Source organism: Gymnoscopelus braueri, assembly GCF_963280865.1.
Source record: "Gymnoscopelus braueri genome assembly, chromosome: 6".
Taxonomy (NCBI): domain Eukaryota; kingdom Metazoa; phylum Chordata; class Actinopteri; order Myctophiformes; family Myctophidae; genus Gymnoscopelus; species Gymnoscopelus braueri.
The window spans coordinates 25,263,895-25,286,888 of record NC_137607.1 but is presented as its reverse complement, the minus strand read 5'-3'; the positions used below and the strand labels follow the sequence as shown (position 1 = coordinate 25,286,888).

Here is a 22,994-nt window from a genome sequence, read left to right as displayed (position 1 = left end):
CCACGCTTCCAAAATACTGTGTGCCGCTGTGAGCGGTGTTGCCAGGTTAGTGGGAGAAATAAGCAACCAGGTCTATGAAAACAAGCCCAAAAGAAGCGACTAGGCTACAAGCGCTTTAACCCTCTGTACATTGGCTATTTAAGCTCAAGAAAAATCTTGGGATAAGGTGAAAATGTAGGAATATTTTCAAATCCACAAAATCTTGATAGGCCTATATATATGTGTATAGGTCTCTTCGGCACAAACTATTTTCAGAAGGTTGAGTCAACATACAAATATATATACATTTTGGGGTCCTTTACATGAAAATATTTGAGCACCAGTAGTTTAAACAACATGAAGCTTAGGTTAGGTGAGCATTTTTACATGAACATAACATTATCATGATAAACGTTTATGCAACCACTATTATTATTTTAATTCTGCCAAATACCGGGACGATTTTGAAGTAAATGTTGAAAACCGGGACATATTTAGAGATATTTGTTGGGACTCGGAGTCGGGACACCCAGCTTGAAACCGGGGACAATCCCGGGCAAACTGGGACGTCTGTTCACCGTCTATACTTTAGAAACAAGCCCAAAATAACCAACTATACTTTAGAAACAAGCCAAAATAATCAACGACACTTTAGAAACAAGCCCCAAAAAATCGCAACTAACCAAATATACATAACTAACCAATATCTACAACTTAAGAAACTTTACAGAAAAACAAGCCCAAAGTCTCTCATGATAAGCAGACATGGCAACCCTGGGCTGTGAGCGACTCTCTCCACCGTTGGAGCCACCTGGCTCTGATTAGGACGCCATGTGTCGCCACCCCGTGTTGCTTATAGGAACTGTCACGGCTGGCGTCTCAGCTTACCGTGGAAAATCACCTCAGAAATGTAAATAACAACTGCAATTCATTTGCTTGTTATTATATAGATAGGAACATTCATTCTCAATTATTTCTCATTCGGTTGGTTGTGTCGACCTCCTCATATGCCCGACGTTTTCATTTGATTTTGGGAGGGAAAATACACTTCCTCAATTAATCAAAAGGTGAACTGAAGCCAGCTCTTAAATGTATACAGGCCCAGCCCATGGTTTGTCACAGTGGTGGGAAAAGTACTAAATTGTTTTACTTAAGTAAAAGTATCAATACTGCAATGTAGAAGTACTCTGTTACAAGTAAAAGTCAGGAATTACAAATTTACTTGAGTAAAAGTACAAAAGTATTGGTTTAAAGTACCAAAAGTAGAAAGTACTCATTATGCAGAATGTCCTATTTCAAGTTTTCAAATCTTTTGAAAATAGCAGATCTATAAGCTCACAACGCGTGAGCTTGTAGCTATTTTCAAATAGCCGAAATATATAAAGGGCTTAAGTGGTTAATGTATGTTTAGTAATACAAATCTAAATCTAAAAAATAACGAGTAACTAAAGTTTTTAAATAATTGTGGTGGAGTAAAAGTACAATATTTTCCTCAGAAATGCAGTGGAGTAGAAGTAAAAGTATTGAAAATTAGAAATGCTCCACTAAAGTATAAATACCTCAAAATTGTACTTAAGTACAGTACTTGAGTAAATGTACTTAGTTACTTTACACCACTGTCAAAATGTGGACTGAAGCCAGCTCTTAAATGTATACAGCCCCAGCCCATGGTTTGTCAAAGCAAAGACCAGAGGTGGAGCAAAAATGGTTGTTCTAATCTAGTGACTCCACAGCTTGCAAGGGTTGCAGGGTGTTATGTAGGCCAGGCCTGCCACTACTATAGACATACTGTACCCTTTCATCATGCTGCTCCCACTGGGACATGTAGCAGTAGCCTATATGACCCAAGCTTAGAAAAATAAGCCTGTGTCCTACCTGGACAGCACAATTTGGGTTCATTTGGGTTCTGAATAAACTACAGCCCAATTCCAATTATATGTAATGTAATATGTAATGCAACACTAAATGTAATAGGCTATGTAATAAATAAAGATAATTAAAAGCTTATTATAATTTACAATAACCTTTAAATGATCTTAATCGTATTTACGTATTTGTAAATATAGAGTGGACTGTTTGAAAAAGGCCTGGTAGTCAACACTCTATAGGCCTAGCAGAAAGTGAGGAGACTCAGTTTTTCCTTCAAATGAGATATGAGGTGGGGAAAGAGAGAGTATCGATTCATATAACAATCACACAGGCTTCTACATAAGAGGATATATTATATTTGAGAACATTTTAGATTCAGCTTTACGCAAGGCACAATGTGCATTCATATACCCCCACCCCACCCACCCACACACACACACACACACACACACACGCACGCACGCACGCACGCACGCACGCACGCACGCAAGCACGCACACACACACACACACACACACACACACACACACACACACACACCCCTCTTGCATCTTCCACTCCATATCTCCACACCTTGTTTCATTTTACTGCACACTGTTCTGGCTTTTGACACATAGTTTGTCTCTGTATGCGTGTCAGCACACAGCACTATGAAGGCCAATAGAGAGAGAGGAGAGAGAGTAAATCGCAAGTAGAATCAGTGTTAATTTATACATTTGTAACTCTGAGGCAATGTTGATTTCGTCGACTAAAACTATGACTAAATATACTGACAATTTCGTCAAAAAATTCAAACTAGACTAAAATGTTTAGGAGGGACTAGTGGAGAAGAGAACCAGTAGAACTAAACAAGTTATCATTGGTGCGTGTGGGTGTCACAGACCGAAAATAGTTGATTTACAAGCTCACAACGAGTGTGTGAGCTTGTAGGTCGGCTATTTTCGGCATGCAGCTAAGTGAAAATCATTTCGATGCCATCACGACTAAATCAACTGTAGATTTAGACGATTAAAATCTTATGATATTTAGTCAACTAAAACTAGACTAAAAGTAAAACATTTCAGGTGACTAAAATATGACAGAATTTTATTCAAAAGACTAAAATGAAATCAAAATCTGCTGTCAAAATCAACACTGCTCTGAGGGTGGGTCTAATTTGGTTACATTTGTACACTAAAGACTTAAATCAACACTGAGGATTTCACCGTGTGTTGGAGTGCTTGTCCGTTTGTTTGAAGTGATGGTACTGGGAAGGCTCATGACTCACAATAATCAGGGCTTCACCTCTTATTTCCCTGTGCCTCGTCAATCCCCAGACAGATGCCCACAGGCCCCCAGCTGGCTTCTGAAGCCCCTGATCAAAACCTTCCATCCCTGACCCCCCACCCACCCTATGGGCCTATATCATGGTGAGGTGCTTCCCTGGAGAGGTGTGGAGACCAGAGTCTGGAGATAACAAGTGGGCAGTGATGGGAGAGGTATACTCACATGTTTTACTTATTGTAAAAGTATCAATACTGCAATGTACTGTAGATATATACTCTGTTACAAGTAGAAGTCCGGTCCGGACTCATTGTGCACAGTGTCCCATTTCACAAGTTCAAAACATATAAAAAATATTTTGAAAATAGCTGATCTACAAGCTTGCAATGCATCACATCGCGACACATTGTGAGCTTACGGCTGAAGTTGTTAGTGTGTTTTGTAATAATAATCAAAATCTACAAAGTAACTAAAGTTTTCATATAATTGTGTAAAAGTACAATATTTTCCTCTGAGATGTACTTGAAGTAAAAGTATTGAAAATTGCAAATACTGAAGAAAGTAAAAAATATCTCAAAATTGTACTTAAGTACAGTACTAGAGTACATGTACTTAGTTACTTTACACCTCTGCAAGTGAGTATGCGAAGTTGTGGAACTGAAGGTCAGCGTTATGATTGTTACAAGGTGGCAATGGCACCGCCTGATTTTACAACTCCAAACCAGGGGTTCCAACATTTCAGCTAGTTTAAAATGTACACAGACATTTTTATCAAGACGTGGTAATATACAGCAAGAAGAAAATGACATAATATACATACACAACTTGACAGAGGACTATAACAGTACTATAAACAGAAAAGACAAAACTAAAACTAGAACATAATGTATTAATTCACACAAAAAAGAGCCTGTGCTGTCAGTGGGACGAAAGAAAGTGCAAGCAAGGACATGCACATATGTTGGGTATAACAACAAGTACCAAATGTTTGTAATATTTAAAACTTCCAGTATGTACACTTCCTCAATTTACTGAAAGAAAAGTTAACCAAACTCAGGCCTTTAGAAAACCTTCCTTGCCTTCGCTTGTTTGGATCCATCTGAATGTCATTTTCTTTTTGGACTCTTGGCTGATGGACAAAAGCATTTGGGTACAGCCACGTGTTTTTGGCTCAGTTTTAACAGTTTTTATTATTATTATTATTCATCATTAGTAGTTGTTTGGCAATCTAGAAATGTAAGATTATTCTATTACTGTACACATTGTAAATTATTCTGCATAAGAATGCCTAATTTAAAAGTCATTTAGAATTAAAATGAGTGATTCATGTGTTTGAATGAGGAAATTCCAGGGACTTTCCTCTCTACTAGTCTGGCAGACAGTCAGAGATCGATGAGCAAAGCTTTTGGAGACTGACTACTACACACTCTGGAATAAACAGACTTACTGAGCTTCTCTTTAGACCACAGGAAGTGTGTTTGTGTGTGTCTGTGTGTGTGTGTGTGTGTGTGTGTGTGTGTCTGTGTGTGTGTGTGTGTGTGTGTGTGTGTGTGTGTGTGTGTGTGTGTGTGTGTGTGTGTGTGTGTGTGTGTGTGTGTGTGTGTGTGTGTGTGTGTGTGTGTGTGTGTGTGTGTGTGTGTGCGTGCGTGCGTGCGTGCGTGCGTGCGTGCGTGCGTGCGTGCGTGCGTGCGTGCGTGCGTGCGTGCGTGCGTGCGTGCGTGCGTGCGTGTGTGTGTGTGTGGGGGTGTGTGATCTCACATCATCATATTACAACAAAGGGCTTGTGCTCACAAATGATATCACAAAGAAACAGACTGAGAAAGTGAATCTACTTAAATTGCAAATTAAACCGTGCAAGACTACGTGTGAGGTGATGGACATCATATGTCAGCTCAGTGAAATGCCTATTTGTAAATTAAGCGGCACAATAAGCTGCAGTTTTCACTGTTTTCTTTGCAATACAGGCTCTGGATGAGAAGGGGGCTCAATCATCATTGTGTTTCCCTAAAGTAGATTTGAATTGCAGCCATGCACAGAAAAACCCATCTAACCTTAATGAGGCCTCTTTTGAAGAGCCGATCCTTCAAGCTTCCTAGTGTATGATACACATAGCAGATGGCAGCTCCTTGTTTCAGAGTTGACGTAACCTCTGATCACGTCCCAGTTAGTAAAAGAGATGAAGAGATGCGGGTGGTGATGGACTTTCAAATCTGGCTGCCCCACTCACTTGTTATCTCTCTCTCTCTCTCTCTCTCTCTCTCTCTCTCTCTCTCTCTCTCTGTCTCTCTCTCTCTCTCACACACACGCACGCACGCACGCACGCACGCACGCACGCACGCACGCACGCACGCACGCACGCACGCACGCACGCACGCACGCACGCACGCACGCACGCACGCACGCACGCACGCACACACACACACACACACACACACACTATTCTCAGGTCCTCAGATGACTTTAATCACAGTATCCTTCCCGCCATTTATCCTTTCTTATTTCTTGGGAATGTGTTAGCACTTTGTACAATCATCAATCAGCAGATAAAACAAGATAGTTTCCGCCTCAGTTGAGACATCATTAAATGTCTGACAGAGAGCAGTGATCTCACTGCACTGACTTCATTCCCCTGCCCATCCACATGCCCTTCAAACTTGTGAGTTGCATTGGTACTCGTACTCCAAATGTTCATTATGGTGGTAATCAGGTGATTGGTTACCACTATGTAGGCCTAAAACTGTCTTTAAGGCCACAAGGGTTAGGGTTGTAACTATCAATAATTTTTTTGATTAGTTGAATAATCTTGAATAGGTATACTTTGTTGTACCATGGTGTCATAAAATACAGAAAATAGCCGGTCCACGCGTTTTGAGCTTGTACTGTAGATCTGCTATATATGTATAGTATATATATATTTGCACCCTAGCATTCATGTTTCGAGAAGCATCGTATCTCAGAAAAAAAGCAGCCAAAAATATTCATGTAGCCTACCAAAGCATTCTGTTTATCCATGGATGCCTACAGCTACACTGAATTAGTGTTGTCTGCTTCCAGACCCTGAATCGCTAGCAGTCACACCCATGAAGAAAATGTCTATGTTGCAAATGGAAATTCTGGCCGAGTGTCAGGCTAGTATTAGTGATCAACTGGCAAACTAAGGCAGAAGTACCAGACCTCACTGTAACACTGTTATTGTAAACAGTAACAGTGTGTGTCTTACAAGTAGGTCTATTCTATTTTTGTCAAAACTGTGCGAGAAGGGTTTGAAATCGAACTTGAACAAGCAATGTGTCACACTGTGCCTACAGTATGTCTTCAGTTGTACAGCAGGAACTGCAAAGTAACTGTTTTATTAGTTAGCAGTCCAGAGCATTGACCTCCATGTATTCAGAGATTCCAGTCTAATTGTTATGTACTATTTATTTTAAATTGTTAACTGGCAAGTGTGATGTAATAACTTGACACTTTTCATTATAGTATGAGTAATGGCATGCTCCTAATATGCAGCCATTTTATGCATCTGGTCCATAAAAAATTACCTCTTCTGTGTAATTTCATCCAAATCTGTGTGTGTGTGGGGGGGGGGGGGTTACAGGGTTTTGTGGGCCTTTAGATCATAACACTTGCTCAACTTGTAAGTGATAAACCGTTGCTGTTACAATGTTTTTACATAACATCATTGGTAGGGATTCTAGGCAATGAGTCATTGAGAATATGTAGGGCTAGGAAAGGTGCTTAACTCAAGCTCTAGACCAGTGTTTCCCAAACCTTTTCATCTCGTGATCCAAAAGAGAACTTAGAAAACAAAACAAAAAACATGATTAATTATCCAATTAAGCCCTATTTAAAAAAAACTGCTAAAATAGCCAATCTACAAGCTCACAACACGTCGTGACATGTGTTCATGTTGTGTTTCATAGGGACAGGGTGTCCTGGATGTGAGGGGTCAATGTTGTAGTTTTTCTGTTCCATTGGCTCTGGTCACTGGAATACAGCTTATTTGATGCTTTCCACACAGAAAAAATAATGTTTGAGGGATAATAATTATGTTAGAAACGGTTATTGTCAAGCATCCACAACAAACAGAGATTATCTTGTTTAACTTTGCAAAGTGGTTGTTTCCCAAGAGTTTGAAATTGAAGCGTTGTTCTTTTCATTTCCCACATTGTGAAATACAGTCAAAGCACAAGAGGCATTTATTTAATATCAGCAAAGTATTTGTAAACAGAGCTAAAAGACAAGCTGTCGTTGTTACTGCTAAGCCCAATGCCTCTCAACCCCATCGACTGCACATAGTTCTAACTGAAAAGATTCATATGTGCTGAGTATTACTGGCAGAGACTACGTCTTCAGTAACATTACTCTCTCCTCTCTCTTCCATGAAATCCTAAAATAAGAGCCAAAAATTTCCACACCAAAAATACACCCGGGCAGACAATGGGCCTCAGAAGTCTAGTGTCTCCTCAGCGTGCGTTGACTGAGAGCCAGGCGGAAGAAAGGGATGGAGTGGTCTGTGGATGCCGTCCAGGCTCCGCTCTGCTCTGTTCAGTGTGTGGTCAGAAACGCTCCTATTCATCTCCTACTGCCTCCAAACACTTTTATGGCCTCACAGATCATCCCGTACACTTCAACTGCAGGCCCATGCCATGCAGGAAACGGTGAGGGAAAAGGTGGCGGTGATTAATGGTGATGTTCTACAACTTCTACTTCTACAGTTTTGCTTTTCCTGATTATCCGGCACTTTGCTATCCCCACGTGCCCTGTCAAAAACCTTGTCGAACCCCATTCATTTCCCAGAATGCACATCGCTCCACTATAAAAGGCTTTAGGTTAGCATCATTCACGGTCACACGCTTTCAGAGTTCAAAGCACAAGAATAGTGAAGTGTGGCATTGGCTTCAAACAGGGATCTTACAACATGTTGGGAATACTCTTGGAAAGTGTTGCATTTTAGTAGTGTTTTTAAGTGGACATGTCGGGGATCATCAAAGTAACATGAAGAAGCACAGGGCTCTTTGTATGTGTCAAGGTTACAGTGCGGTGTCTTGAGCCCCTCATGGATCCTATAGGCGTGTACCTGTTCAGTGTTACATGGTCCTGCTTTGTTCACATTCTGGCTCCAGTGGTGGCCTCTCTCAAACAACACCACTTAATGAAGCCTAAAGTGTAACTTTTTACTTCCTCATCACCAGTATCTTACCACTTAGATCCTTGTTGCTTTCATTGACATACAATGGAAGAAATCTGAGATTCTATCAATAATATATTCCTACTGATTGAGTGCATTAAATTACAACACAATCACTCTATGAATTCAATTATTCAATTATTTATTCTGGAACAGGCAGATCAAAAGATTTACAGTCCCAGCCAGATGGTGGTGCATCATATTTCACCCATTTCTTGCAAAATTATGTATGACAACATAGAATGAGGATAAACCCATGCTGCATTCAAATAAAATAGGCCTGCAGAACCACAAGAAACACAGAGGTCAAACTTCATTCCACGGTGCGGTGCTGTGCACTTTCCTCAGGCCTTGTTTGAAGCCGTTTAGAATGATGTCTTTGTCAGCTGATGTGTTGCCCTGTTCCTGTGCCGTGTAGGAGAGCAATCTGCAGACTGTTGCAAAAATAAAAGGCTCCCTGCCAGCCCCAGAGAAAGCCATTTAAACATCTAATAGCTGTGGACCGGGCCGGTTTAATGTAAGCCTTATTGTGATTACCTGACGTAATGACAGCCAATCCATATACAACCTGCAAGCCATTACTGTCTGAACAAGGGGAACACATTATGCATCGCAGTGTCAGCATCACAGGGTCTGAACAATACAGGACCCCAGCAGCATGAAAAGGGTCCCACCCAATTATTTATACGCCCATGGGAATACAGAGGAACTGTTTAAAATAGTTACACATCCCACCTGCCACAGCCTGTACCTTTGATGGCTGATGGAAAGCCTTAAAACACAGTCTGCCCAATCTAAACATAAACAAAAGAATGGCCACAGCAGCAATGAACACATTATATTATTATATAATTGTTAACAATAATATGAATAAACCTATTAGGATAACCTATTATCCTATTATAAAACACTTTTTGAAACACATGGTTACAAAGTGCAGTATAAGATAGGGCTTACGTGAACAAGGAGTCAGTAAGAAAAGTTAGTTTCCTGGTTTAGGTTAAGCTGCTTGTGTTCTGGGATGATAGCTCTAACATTTAGAAATGATCGTGTTGGCATGGACAGCATGAACGACATACGTGACAGAAATTGGTGGAAAATGTCCCATCTGTGATTCAGGGCAATTTTCCTTTCCGTGTCCAGGATTGAGCATTCCCTATGCGTGGGTGCACCTGATTTTCCACCCTCACTCACTCCCATTAACTAAATTGTAGGCAATTTAGGTCCAGAGAGATGGGAGTTGTGAGTTGAGGAGAAAAAGAACATTGACATAAATCCACTGGCAGTGAGCGATCAGAAAAGCAGCTACAAGTTTCTCCTCCACTTTGCATTCTTCAGTTCCCGTTGTTCTCCACCTGAATGACTGCATTTCCAACCACTTCCCAAAATCTGTTTCAGCTCTTATACGCTTGGCCAGAGATGCAGCCTTTGGGACTCCAATCCCAGCTCAAAGTTTAAGAAGTCTTATCATTAATCAGGATAATGTTGGCTATCTCATTACACAGGCGTATTTTTTCTCACATTCTCCAAAGCGGGAGGACGAGAATTAATCAGTTTATCCTTCGATGTGAACCTCAAGAATGTCTTCAGAGAGGCATTATCTTGTTGGAGACACTTGGTCTTCCTGATGAGTTTGGATAAGTCTGTAGCTACAGCAGTACAGCATGTTTGTTGCTGGTGGATCGGCTGTTTTTATCTACACGTTTCCCAGCTGCAGGGCCCCATCATTAATATCTCCCCGCTCACTCTTTATTTCGTGTTTTGTGCTCTCTTGCCAATGCTCGCTTTTGTCTGCTGAGAATATCGATGGTTTGAACAATCCCTCCACATACTTCTCTGCATTTGTGAGTGCCGTGCCGTGTGTGTGTGTGTGTGCGCACACACACACACACACACACACACACACACACACACACACATTTTATTGCTTGTCATTAACATGATGTATAACCAGATGCACCACAAAGATCACAGACAATGACAATGTATTTTCTTCTGTGGTTTGTTTTATTTGTGGTTTAAGTGTTAGTTCTCAAGGCTTGGGATGTGGCTTAATGGTACAGGTTCTGAGGTTACAGTATGTGGTGCTTTTGGGGGGGAAGGCACCAGGTCAGTAAAGGACACATGGGACGGAGGAGAGTGGGGTGAAGTTTCCCCCATTTGCTGACAAACGGTCAGTTTATCAATTCCACCACTTAGTGGTAAATAACAGATAACAGATGAAGACAAATATGCTCACACTGACACAGATACATGACACTCATTGTTAGATAAAAATCAAGTGCTTATCACATATTTTCTCACATAAAAAAAATGCATTTAGGGTATTATTTTGCCCAGGTGTGGTTGGCACAGGGGTTGGAGAACTCAAGGGCAACTTCACAACAGCAGTGGATGGAGGTATCCTGTTGGTGTGTGTGTTTGTGTGTGTGTTGGGAGGGTGGTGGAGGAAATCATGTGATCACAGTGGGGCCTGTGCGTCCAGTCTTTTCTTGGAGCTGAGAGGTCTTCAGAGCGATGTCTACCAGGGGAGCAAGCATCACCTGTGCACAGAGATGAAACACAGAATTCCATTTAAGTTACAAGGTCTCTGCTTCCTCGCCTCCAACAAACTGGAGCCACATGTGACTATATCATTTCCTGGCATCACAGAAACACTATTCACCTTAGCTGTTCTAAGTTATTGTCATTGTGTTACTGTTCTGGCAATGCAGTCACACCACATAACAATTATATGGTGTTTTTTGAATATCTACAGTACCTCCAGAAAGGATTCTTTACTACGTATGAAATGTGAGTATTTCAACCTGAGGAATGAGTTCATACCAAGGGGCTCTTTGTATGTACCATGTTACACGTGCACTGTGCCGTAATGAACCTGAATTGAGCAGCATACACTTGAGGTAAAATAAATAAATAAAAATGAGAACTTGAAAATGAAAAGAAGCCTTTCACCACTCAATCTGGCCCCTCTCACATGTAAAAAGAATAAATAAAAAATATGCACGATCCCTCCCGTGTCTGTAAATCTAATCTAGCTGGAGTCAGCCAACTGACTCACTGGTCCATTTCCCATTCATCTCTTAAGATTCTGAAGCAACACTTTCACTTATCTGGTCATGGAAGCTTTGGGAGCACTGGAGAGGATGAAGCAAAGTAAATAGTGCCTGGGCAGAACCTCATCATCGTTCTTTTTTCCTCCACTCCATTCTCTCTTTCTTGCACTCAATTCACTTCCCTCTCTACATCAGTCAAAAGAACTTTATGAAGTGTCAAGTTGGAGCTCTTAATCTTATTTTTCCCTGAGGCTGTTTTTCCCCCACTTCATCCTGGCTCTGATAACCGACCATAAGTCAAATCGCAAGCCAAGCGGCTCCATCTTCTCCACTCTTCAAATACTGTAGGGGTTCTGGAACTCGTGTTTGGAACGCTGCACCCAAAACAAGCTAGTTGGCCCAGAGTTCAGGGGTCCTTCCAGCCCGACTGAAGCCTTTTGAGGCCCATTCTCTTTGACAGCGAGAGGAAAACTTGGAGAGGAGCGGAGGCGGAATTCCTCAGCTCACAGAGTAAACGTGACAAGTAAAACAGCTCCCCTGCTGTGCCCCTCAAACGCAGAAGTCAGCTCCAGTCATAATCCAACTGCTACTCAAGACCTTTTCCTAAATCGGGTAACATTTCTATAAAGTATCTTGGAGCTCTTATAGTCTCCACTATGTTTTTATTTGACTCTAATATCCATTGGTTGAATTCCATGTGGTCAGTATCAGCCTTATGCCCACATTGGTACAGTTTGTCCTTGTGGTGAATCTGTGCAGCGTACGGCTCTTGGCACTGAGCAAACAAATGTCAGTGATTCTGAATTAGAGCTGGACAATATATCAGCATTATAATATTGTGATATGAGACTCGCCCAGGATTTTGGATATCGTAATATCATGATCTGGCACAAGTGTTGTCTTTTCCTGGTTCTAATGACGTCAGCCCTATTTTATACTTCAAAAATAGCTGATCTGCAAGCTCAGAACGTGTCGCAATGTGATGCGCTGTGAACTGTGAATACATATATATATATATGTCTATTATCTTCACAATAGGATATCGTCACAATATCGATGTCGAGATATTTGGTAAAAAGAAAAATCATTATGATTATAATAATATAAAATTTTGCCCATATCGCCCAGCCCTATTCTGAAACATTTATTGCACTTATATGCTACATTTGAAGCACTGGCGAAGAACAGATGAACATTCTAGATTAATCTACGCTGTGTAGTGCTTTCCATAGTGTCCTACTGGCTGGATAACTTTGAGTCACAGAGTCTCTATGACCTCTTGCCTACCTAGTGGCAGCACGTCATTTAAAAAACATCAAACCAGTTTGATTTGTACATTTCTTCGGATGAGTAAAAAAAAAACGGATTGACCAATGAAATAAATCGTATCTGAATGCCATGGCCTTAAGTCTAGTCTTGAGAGAGTCAACAACCAAAAGATTTAATGAACTTTAACTTCAATTTGTTCAGTGCAATGACATCATTGAATTGGCTGAATTCAGTCCTCCTGGCTCTGACCTGAGGATCCTGGTAGATCTTCTGGGGGTCCTTCTCATAGCTGTCAATGTAGAGCCTGATGGTTGCCCCAGCACTGCCTGTCCCACTGAGGCGGAAAATAATCCTTGAGCCGTCAGAGAAGATGATTCTCAAGCCCTGAGAAAGATAGAGAGAGAGTGAGAGAGAAGAAATGTATATGAATGCAGAGGGAAATAATCTAGGAATAATTATGTGGAGGAAGTGATGCATGGTTATTCACTGTATGTAATTTAAAACAAAGATATCATATACTGTAAGTCTTGGTCATTCAGCCACAAAATAAAACGTATAATATTCCAAAATTACGAGGAGAAAATGTTTCAATTTGGTACATCAATTCAAATGACTTACTGCACGGTTGTTTTTTTGTGAAGGTAACAGCTTTTGTAAACGTGAAATGAACAGCTTTAGAAGAGAATTAACCATTTAAACCCAATACAATTTGTTGACCGGGGTCCTATGAGCCCAAAACACGTAGCAACGTGACACAATATGACCTTGTAGATCTGCTATTTTCGCCTAATGTTTGCCTATTATGACATAACCAGAAAAGGGAGAGTTCATGTGGTTAAAAAGAGTATTACATAACACTCCCCTGGCTGTGGCTATGCTGGCTCTCACCTGGTTTTTGGAGACACTTCCGTCCACAGGGTCTGTGTAGGCAAAGTCGTCAGAAATGGCCACCTCGTAGGTTTTGTCACCTGAAGACAACTTCTTTCCCACAAAGGCTGGGTCGAACATGAGAGTCTGAAGATCTTTGATCATCTTGTTGGCAGCATCTGATTCCACTTCCTCATAATCATACCTGGTGAGGGATGGGAAGTTGCACTTTATAGCAGATACCATATCATGTTAGTCAAGTTAGTTTATCCTTTTTAAATCATATCTAGTTTGGACGAACAGAGATGGAAATTAGTAAGATCTAAAAAGATCTATAGGACCCTGACCAAAACATAACCTTTTCTAAGAAGTTAAAGAACATAAGAAACTACTGAAGAGAGTGCGGATAATCCTTTCATTGTACAAAACATAACCTGGCCATCATAGCCCATGTTTGTGCAGCAGTGGCCAGAACTCAGAAGCAGTTTTTTCAGCACGCAAGAGACAAATCTGATTGTAAACAGTCTGCAATGTCTCAAATTATTAAGATATATATACAATACCAGAGCATCCGCAAGTTAACTGAGCACGAGCAGGTATGTGGCTACTGGCTAGAACTGTGATGTGAGGTCAATATTACTGACATGGCCAATCCAGACAGGACTGAAACAATTGAATAGATCATAACAGTAACTGACATCCCTATACAAATAATTCTGAAACGGGGCTTTAAAAGACATACCCATTCAATCTTTTAACAGGTTGCAGTTCTATAACCTGCCACTAGATGGTACCAATACTCCATCATTTAATCAGTGATAGCTATTAGCCCTAGTAATAACCCAAAAGCCTGTGTCAGCATAACAGCGGTTCACACACATCTAGTCTTGGGACCCAGTCTCATTAACGGGGAAAAAAGAAAAGAAAAGAAAAATACACACATTCTTGTGAAACAAGGACCTTCCAGAACCCTAAACCAAACCTATAATTTTTCCAACAGTCTGGTGGTGAGAAGTTCTAACAGGTGTGTTAACGGGTGAGTGTGAATGACATATGCACATATGAGTGGCCGGAAAGACGTCAATTTATTTACAAAGATTAACTTTAATGGAGGGATATTATATTATCCGGGTTCCAGGAGGTAATTATTTGGGTCCAACTGCGAAACCAATTGAGAACCATTGGTTTCCCATTACAAAACCGGTGGTTCTGAATTGTTTCAACAGACACCGTTATGCGGTACTCTGCTGACCTGGTGAAGAAATTCCTGCCAAACTTCTGCCAGTGGTCTTTCATAATTTCCTCCACGCTCTGCTTCCTGGTGGCCAAGATTGACATCCAGGCAAGCACCGCCCACAGGCCGTCCTTCTCACGGATGTGATCAGAGCCTGGTACACAGAGAGGAGAGGGCAAGACGAGAGAGTGTGGGGAAAGGAAGAGAGAGAGAGAGAGTGTGTGGGGGAGAGAGAGAGATAGAGGGGAGAGGAAGGTGGTTTGTATTTACTACAGACGTATGAGAGCAAGCCTCACCACAACCTGGAATGAAGTGCAAGTTCTAACCTCCCTCCCTATGAACAGGCCTGTCTCAGTTAATACATAATCGATAATTGTCTAATGGCAATTATTTTTGCACAATCATTATAATTGTTTCCATGTTGAAAAATGATTTTTTTTTACCCCAAAAAATTCAAAAAGTAAATAGCTCTTCTGCAGGAAATCTACAATCTACAAGCTCACAACGCATCGCGATGCGATGTGGTGTGAGCTTGTAGATCGTCTATTTCCACTATTCATGTTTTTCATGTCAGTCATTTCTTTGTATAATTAGGTGGTTATTATGCGTCATATCTGCCCTGTGCAACTTCAAAGCCTAAAAGCCAAACAGAAATTTCATTTGTATTCATATTATGTTGTGTTCAACACCAAAAACACTTAAATCGTTAATCGCAATTATTTGTAAAATGACACAATCGTGACAGCTCTACCTATGAGTCCAGCAATCATGTCAAGTGTTAGAATATCTTGGAAATGAATGTGATCAGGATATTTATAAAACACCAAAGAGCACAAAGAGTTCTGCTTTCAAACTTTACAAAACACCGTCAAGACTATCGGCATATGGAAACTTGGGCTATAAAATGTAACTTAACTTTTTTTTAGTTAATAAACTTCTAGTTTGTTCTAGAGTGTAGCATTTTGTTCCTACACTTTCACTCACTCACCAGTTCCAAAGCTCTCCTCTCCACACAGGGACAGTTTGCCAGCATCCATCAGATTCCCAAAGAACTTCCAGCCAGTGGGAGTCTCAAACAGCTGCATCTTCAGGGCTTTAGCCACACTATAGCAGACACACACACACACACACACTACATCGGTTTTATGTGATAGACTGAGCGGACCTCCCACCAAACTTGTCATTTCAGAAACATTGGATTAAATGTAGTGTGTTTTACTTGTCCAGGGCTCCGCTGGTGGGCATACTGCGGGCCAGTCCTCTGACACCAGTCTTCTGGAAGTAAGGGATGCTGGTGATGTTGGCTGCGATGACGGCCACAGAGTCTGAAGGGTTGACAAAGAAGCCATGCTTCCCGAGCACCATGTTACGATCCTGGGATGAGAAGAAAGTACAGCCGACATCATAAGTCACTCTGAGCCCAGTTCATGACCTGTCACACTCCACTGTGTTCTAGAGCCAGACCGAGATATCGGCCATTAATTGACTTTTTTGACAACATCACTTATGCAGCCGATGTGTCCCAATTGATTTTTTTTTGTTGTATCTTTCAACCTGGCATCCCATTATAGGCAAAACAGCATTTTCAAAACATTGATTATTTGCGTTTATTTTTTATTAATGTTTTGTATAAATGAAATGCTCTCAATTAGAATCAAAATTAAATCCAACCTTTTCTCAATTATTGCACTTTTTGACAAAATATCTATCAAAACATCAGTAATCGGTAGTTCCAAGACTCAAGTTCAAATCGTGATCGGACCCAAAAATCTGGCATCGGTCGGGCTCTACTGTGTTCGGTCTGCTACAGCAGAGACACCATAAAACTGCCTTATAGAGAAGTGAGAACCTACGCCGTCGCCATCGAAGGCAGCTCCAAGGTCATACTCTCCCCCTTTCATGGCGTTGACCAGGTCAGCAGCGTAGGTCAGGTTGGGGTCAGGGTGGTGGCCCCCAAAGTCCTCCTGGGGGACACAGTTGACGGCTGAGTTAGCAGGAGAACCCAGCTCTTCACAGACAATCTTCTTCACATAGGGACCAACCACTAAGCAAAAAGATTGAGAGATCGTTATTAAAAATGACACTTTGCACTGCAATGCTCGCAGCCATGTGGATTTGGGAGCTGAACTCTGGATCGGAACGGAGGTGTTGAATAAATTATGACATATACCACAATGGAGAGCCAACCAGAGGGCAGATTAGAAAGTAAATTTTGCAGTGTCTGTATTGTCCTGAATTCAATTCAGAACAATAATCTTTTTTTATGGTGGTCTCACAATTTCAACAAATTTCCTGCAGCTAATTAGTTTAGTTTATTAGCTCAATGTATAAAAACAGTATATATCAAAAATAAGAAGCATAGATAATGTGCAAGAAAAGGAAGGAAGCCTGTAGGCTTATTCAGAATCCTTTCCTTTTTGGAAGTGTTCGTTAAAATACAGGCATAAAAAGCCCATTAAAAGTAATTCAGACTACTTTAAATTTCAGTGACTTGGGAAGGCTTTCTTTCGTTGCTCTGCAACTTCCAGGATTCCACAACACAACCCACAATACTACTGGGAGCCATTATAATGTTTGCTCACCGCAACCAGTCTTTCAAAAGCAGTTATTAAAAGCATTTTAATAGACCTGTTTGATAGTCACAAGGACTGAAACTATTATGCAATGTGTGAAGGTTTCCTAACTGAAATATGAGCATGTACTGTCTATGTTGTTTCCGTAATCTGTGTAGCTCATGTGAAGGGCTGGGAGAGAGCTGGCTTGTTTTGACACACAACTGTACAATTCCCATTGTTCATCAGTATATCAGACAATGCGCCTTCAAGGAGTGGCATTTGTGTGTTTCCCTACCTCCGTGCATAGCGTCCAGGCGGACATTAATGTGATTGGCTCCGGACAGAAGCTCCTTCAGTGCAGCAAAGTCAAAGATTTCCCTCAGCATCTCAGCATAGTCTTCCACAGAGTCCACGATCTCCACTGTCATGAGACAAAGATGAAACAGACAAATTTTTAGACCAAGAGGTACAGTAACAGTACGGTTAAAAACTAATTGTATACACTTGCCAATGTGGATTCCTTCATTCATTCTCTAATCCCTTTAATGATTAGAAAGATGGAACATTGTTTTTCTTCTCCGCTCACAGAGCATTTACTTGGTTACTGTCATTTATTTCCCCATCCTGATGCCACTCACCTTGCACATTTTAAGGTGAACCATGCTTCATTGCTTACACAAAAGGTCAACATTGTGTGACAGCCCACAGTGTGTTTGTTATTTAAAAAATGTTGGGGGGAAAATTTAAGTAAACTAAAAAACGAATATATTTCCTGTATGGGCTCATAAAATGTTAAACACTTCTTTGTGGGTTCAGGGGTGTGCCTTCACCCTTACATGTCACTGTACCTGTGAAAGGCTTGAATGTGTCCACTTCAAAGGTCTGTTTGCCTATCTTGGATATGTCCACTTTCAGGTCAGGACAGATGTGATATTCCTGCAGACTTTTGCTGACCTCAAAGATTTTGTTTGTAATGCCTTCTGGGGCAGGTCCTGGGATCAAAGGTAAAGAGCAGTGTCAGAAATGGCCTAGTTTTCACATGCAGCTAATGTAACATACATCTCATACACTTTACAACTCAATCCTGCATTTTACGTATGTGTACACACACACACACACACACACACACACAAACTTGCAACTTGCAGCAAGATGCAACGGTCTGAATTGCCCTGTTGCAGGTTGTAGTTTCGAGATTCTGTTGCAAGTGGTTGCAGTTGCAACTTGTTGTGTCGCGAATCATTGGTGTGGACTGGGCTTAACATTCTGAGCAGTGTACCATCGTCAAGACCTCATCGGTTATGGGTATTTATGCTTAGAAATAGAATGTACAGAATCAGAATCAACACCAATGTGGCAATGTGCCTCAAAGAATAAGAGAGATAACTCTGTCTCCATCTGCCTCTCCTTATGTCTATTCAACTGCTGCCCAGTGTTTGCTGCAGCTAATACAAAATATGCATCGATACGATACATGATGGAGAGTAAGCCCCAAACACAAATAAAACTTTAAATCTTAAAACCAAGTTATGAACTTTCACTTTTAGTTATAATCACGAGTATGTAAGTGTGAGTATGTATGTCATTATGGGTGCTGACATGCACCAACCATCCTTATCCGTCTGTTTTAGTGTTACATCCTTGACCAGAGCACTCACCTCCACTGGCGATATTGTATTTGATGCCAAAGTCTCCATTAGGTCCACCTGGGTTGTGGCTGGCTGTGAGAATGATGCCTCCCACTGCCTTGATTTTGCGGATCACACAGGAAACTGCTGGGGTGGACATGATTCCATTCTGACCAATCACCAGATGGCCAATCTGCATGAAAGGACAGACAAGAGTGCAATTAGTTAATGCAAATATATAGCCATTATGATTTTGTATGCGGTTTTAGTCTGAACGGCGGATATAGATATAATTTTTGTATAAAATATGCTATAAAACAGGCTTTTAATAACAATGTCATTACTGGCAGCACAAATGAAGCGGTTGCTAGGTCATTAAACCACAAACATGGATGCTGTTTTTATTCTATTGTGGATTTTTATTTATTATTTAACATAAGTGTGGATGTGGCGCCCATGACCTCACTAAAACCGTAACTGTATGATATGACACTAACGCTGCATGGTATGATGTCAAAAAGCACATGTTTGTTGTGTAATATATTGTTTCAATTCACTGTAGTGCCATATTGTTGTGGTACTGTATGACTGACACTGTCGCAATGTTATCCTGTTTCTAGTGTAGTAGTAGCAGTACAATGAATAGAGTCTCCACATTTTATTTTATTTGTTTATATAAAAAAAAAGAATAGATTTATTACACTTATCTTTTTTATATAGTGCATTTCCAGAGAAATCAAAGTGTTGACCAAGAAATGGGACACAGACAGACAGACAGACAGACAGACAGACAGACAGACAGACAGAAGGGTACAATGGGTACTGTGACACGGGTACAACGGACATTACATAACCGGGTGGGGAATGCATTTCCAACTTGCATCATTCCTGAGCAGGCAGGTGCCCCATCTAGTAACTTTAATAAAATGTGTCCCCTTTGTAAAATGATCACACTAGATTGAGCTACAGTGAGCATTTTCGCTCTGTGTCTAGTACTGTTTGTCTCTCTCTGTGCTCACTGCTTACATATGAGTATGCACTGCAGTGGCCGTCTGAGACTGGGGTCAATGACTGGGGTTCAAGTTCCGTCTACAACCCATTTTCCTAATGTCAAGCATTTAGTGGAGAAATTGCGGTGCGGGGAAACAGCTCAGTAATCTATGGACAATATAGGTACAACATATTTTATATGAATATATATATATTTTTTTAAAAGCAGTTCCCCTCTATTTGAACATGCAGTTCCCATCTATTCTCTGCAACAGTGTAAGACCACAGTATGCAGGGCAACGTGACTGGCTGCACGTTGCTGCACGTCACGCCCACCATTCAGCCACCAAATGCACAGAGGCAGCATCATCATTATTATGAAACATCACATCACCCCCATGTTACAACAAGGCAAGGCACCACATTAACTGCGAAATGCAGTTTCTTCTGTGAAATTGAGTTGAAAAAAGGGAACCGTTTTGAAACGGAAAACTGTTTTGAAATGAAGAACAAGCTTCTTACATTTAAGCTAGTGGTGTCTAGTCTCTGGCTCTGCAAGGGTCGGCGCGTGAAATGTCAAAGGTAGCCCACCGTTTTACATGCAAACTGACCTCTGTGCAGTTCACTAAAAGATCATAGTGGACATCTGGTATGAGGGACAGTTTGGGAACCTCAACCACACCTATCAGATTAATATTCACAAGCTCTGCATGTCACAAAAACCTGTTTTGTTGCAGGAAAACCATGCACTGTAGTCATGTAAGGCATCTAAATCAGTGTACAGAATGTAACCCATGTTTAACTAAATGTGATTATGACCAAGCTAAAGGTCAGCGAGGGAGAATACTGTAAAGTAACTTTATTTCTAGCAATGGGAGACTGTAACCCTTAGGGCAACATTGCCCCAAAGTTATACCATAGCCATGCTGTGCATCAATTAATGTTGTCACTATTAACTTGTGTTATACAAGTGTTAATACAGGACCCCAATGGAAATAAGCCATAGGCTTTTAGGGGTTCTCCTTTTAGCATTCTTTTGTATAAATCTGTACCTCTGTGCTTTTTTTTTGGGCAAACTATTAATAAAGTATTCAATCAATAAATCAATCAATGTTGACAGCTAGCTTAACGTTAGCTTGTTAGCGCAAAGGCTGTGTTTGAAAGGAGTCGAGGACATGATGAGAGTTAGCCCTGATATACATGACTGTCATATCGTGACAGACACAGTGATGGATGAACTTCAACCTGGTGTTTTACACTTTCTCCACGATGATACGACAGTCATGTTTCAGGACTAGTACAGTACAGTGAGTCTCCTTCACTACTGACCCCGTTGCCAGCAGCGATCTGGATGATGAGCTGAATGGCCTCCTTCATGAAGAAGCGTCCGTCTCCTCCCACCACCACCGTGGCGGCCTGCCGCTCGGCGGGCTCCACCACGGAGAGCACGCTCTGGATGAAGTTCTCCGCGTAGTGCGGGTTCTGCTGGAACACCGTCACCCGCTTCCTCAGGCCGCTGGTGCCAGGCTTTTGGTCCGCGTACGGCTTGGTCTGCACGACTGTCACTTTCACCATTTTGTCCCCCCGGTAGTTGTCCTGACCCTAAACCCGGCCCGTGTGATCCGCAGCTCGGTACTTGTTGTTGTGCTGGCCGCCCGGCACCGTGTGATCCTGGTTCGGTGGAGGTGAATGCAACGCACAGCAGGGACCACAGTCACCACACGTACTACACAACCCATGGACACTTCACGCCGACCCGCCCCCTTCTCTTAAAGGGCACGTACACTTCAACATGGATGAACTTCAACCTGGTGTTTTCATTTTTTCCATTTACGGCCCGTCAGTCTACAAACGTTCAGATTTAAAATATAAAGTGCCTACCCCATGGCTACGGATGTTAAAATTCTGTTCGGGCCCACATAAGTACCCGTATCTTCTGTATTGCTCAATAAAAAGCATTGTAATCTGATTGGTGGCCATTTTCTCATAGAGTTATAATTTATCAGAGTGCAATACACCTTCCAACCGATGGGGTCGCGTGGTTGAAAGCATATGGCGAAAAAAACTGAGAAAATGGCCACCGATCAGATTAAAACGCTTTTTATTGAACAATGCGGAACATACGGGTACTTCCGGGGGCCCGAACAGAATTGTAACATCCGTGGCCATGATATAAGCCCTTTATATTTGAAATCTATACGTTTAAGTAGATGTATGGGCCGTAAATGGAGAACGTGCAAATAGTATGTTGAAGTTCATCCATGACGGTCGTGACAGATGACCGTCGTGTGATCCATGGCTAAAAGGGTACGTACGTACACTGAAACAAATACACTTGGGAGTGGATTGACTTGAAAAACGTTATCACATTGTTATCACCTAAATTAGTTTACTTTGGGTCAGCCCAGTTAGCAATAATACTTATAGGAACGGTAGATGGTAGGTTATTGGTTAGAGCAGTGGTCTCAAACTTTTTAATTTCAAGGACCCCCATAACTCTGATTTATATGAGTGTTATTAAGAGTGTACAAATGGTCCACTAATTTGGAACTCCATCAAGGAACCCTGGACCCCACTTTGAGAACCACTGGGTTAGAGAACACGGCCAGTTGGGTCAGATATCTCACCTGGTTCTTGGTTTGAATCCCAATACCAATTGGAAATGTTTGGGAAAAGTGAGGGAGTCACGTTCTCTCCTCTTCAGCGATTACCCTGTATTGGTGGTAATGTTTTTATTATAACATGTATCTTGATGAAACTTCAGTTATTGTGAAGACAGACAGACAGACAGACAGACAGACAGATTGAGGCAGATAGCTGTCATTCTATGGCGATCAAACATACTGTTGCAATAAGTGTTCAGTATATATAGGATAACATGGAGTGCTGCTGTTTATTGTGAAACAGGCCTGTCCAGGTCACTACTGTTTACCTATTGCAACAGTATGTTTGATCACCATGTAAAGCAGAACAAAGTTCTGCTTTACAGTTACAGAATGACAGCTATCTGCCTCAATCTGTCTGTCTGTCTGTCTGTCTGTCTGTCTGTCTGTCTATGATGATGGTTTGGTTGTATCCCTTAATCCTGTCTCTTTA

At 41.3% G+C, this 22,994-nt stretch overlaps 1 protein-coding gene across 1 annotated transcript; it reads right to left on the bottom strand.

The window, feature by feature from the left end:
• Window positions 1-10,287: 10,287 nt before the first annotated feature.
• Window positions 10,288-21,612, bottom strand: pgm1 (phosphoglucomutase 1). The gene is made up of 11 exons (XM_080431696.1): window positions 21,228-21,612; window positions 18,939-19,101; window positions 18,129-18,272; window positions 17,576-17,701; window positions 16,579-16,769; window positions 15,945-16,099; window positions 15,714-15,829; window positions 14,744-14,879; window positions 13,513-13,696; window positions 12,874-13,008; window positions 10,288-10,842 (listed from the first exon to the last, which is right to left on the bottom strand). The coding sequence occupies exons 1-11, from the start codon at window positions 21,471-21,473 to the stop codon at window positions 10,753-10,755; spliced, it is 1,686 nt and encodes a 561-aa protein (XP_080287822.1). The 5' UTR covers window positions 21,474-21,612; the 3' UTR covers window positions 10,288-10,752.
• Between the last annotated feature and the right edge of the window lie 1,382 nt (window positions 21,613-22,994).

Coding starts and splice junctions, on each gene's coding strand:
- pgm1 (XM_080431696.1), bottom strand. CDS start 21,473: ATGGTGAAAGTGACAGTCGTGCAGACCAAGCCGTACGCGGACCAAAAG. Junction 16,100..16,578: donor CTGCCTTCGATGGCGACGGC/GTAGGTTCTCAC, acceptor TTCTCATCCCAG/GATCGTAACATGGTGCTCGG. Junction 15,830..15,944: donor ACCAGCGGAGCCCTGGACAA/GTAAAACACACT, acceptor TGTCTGCTATAG/TGTGGCTAAAGCCCTGAAGA.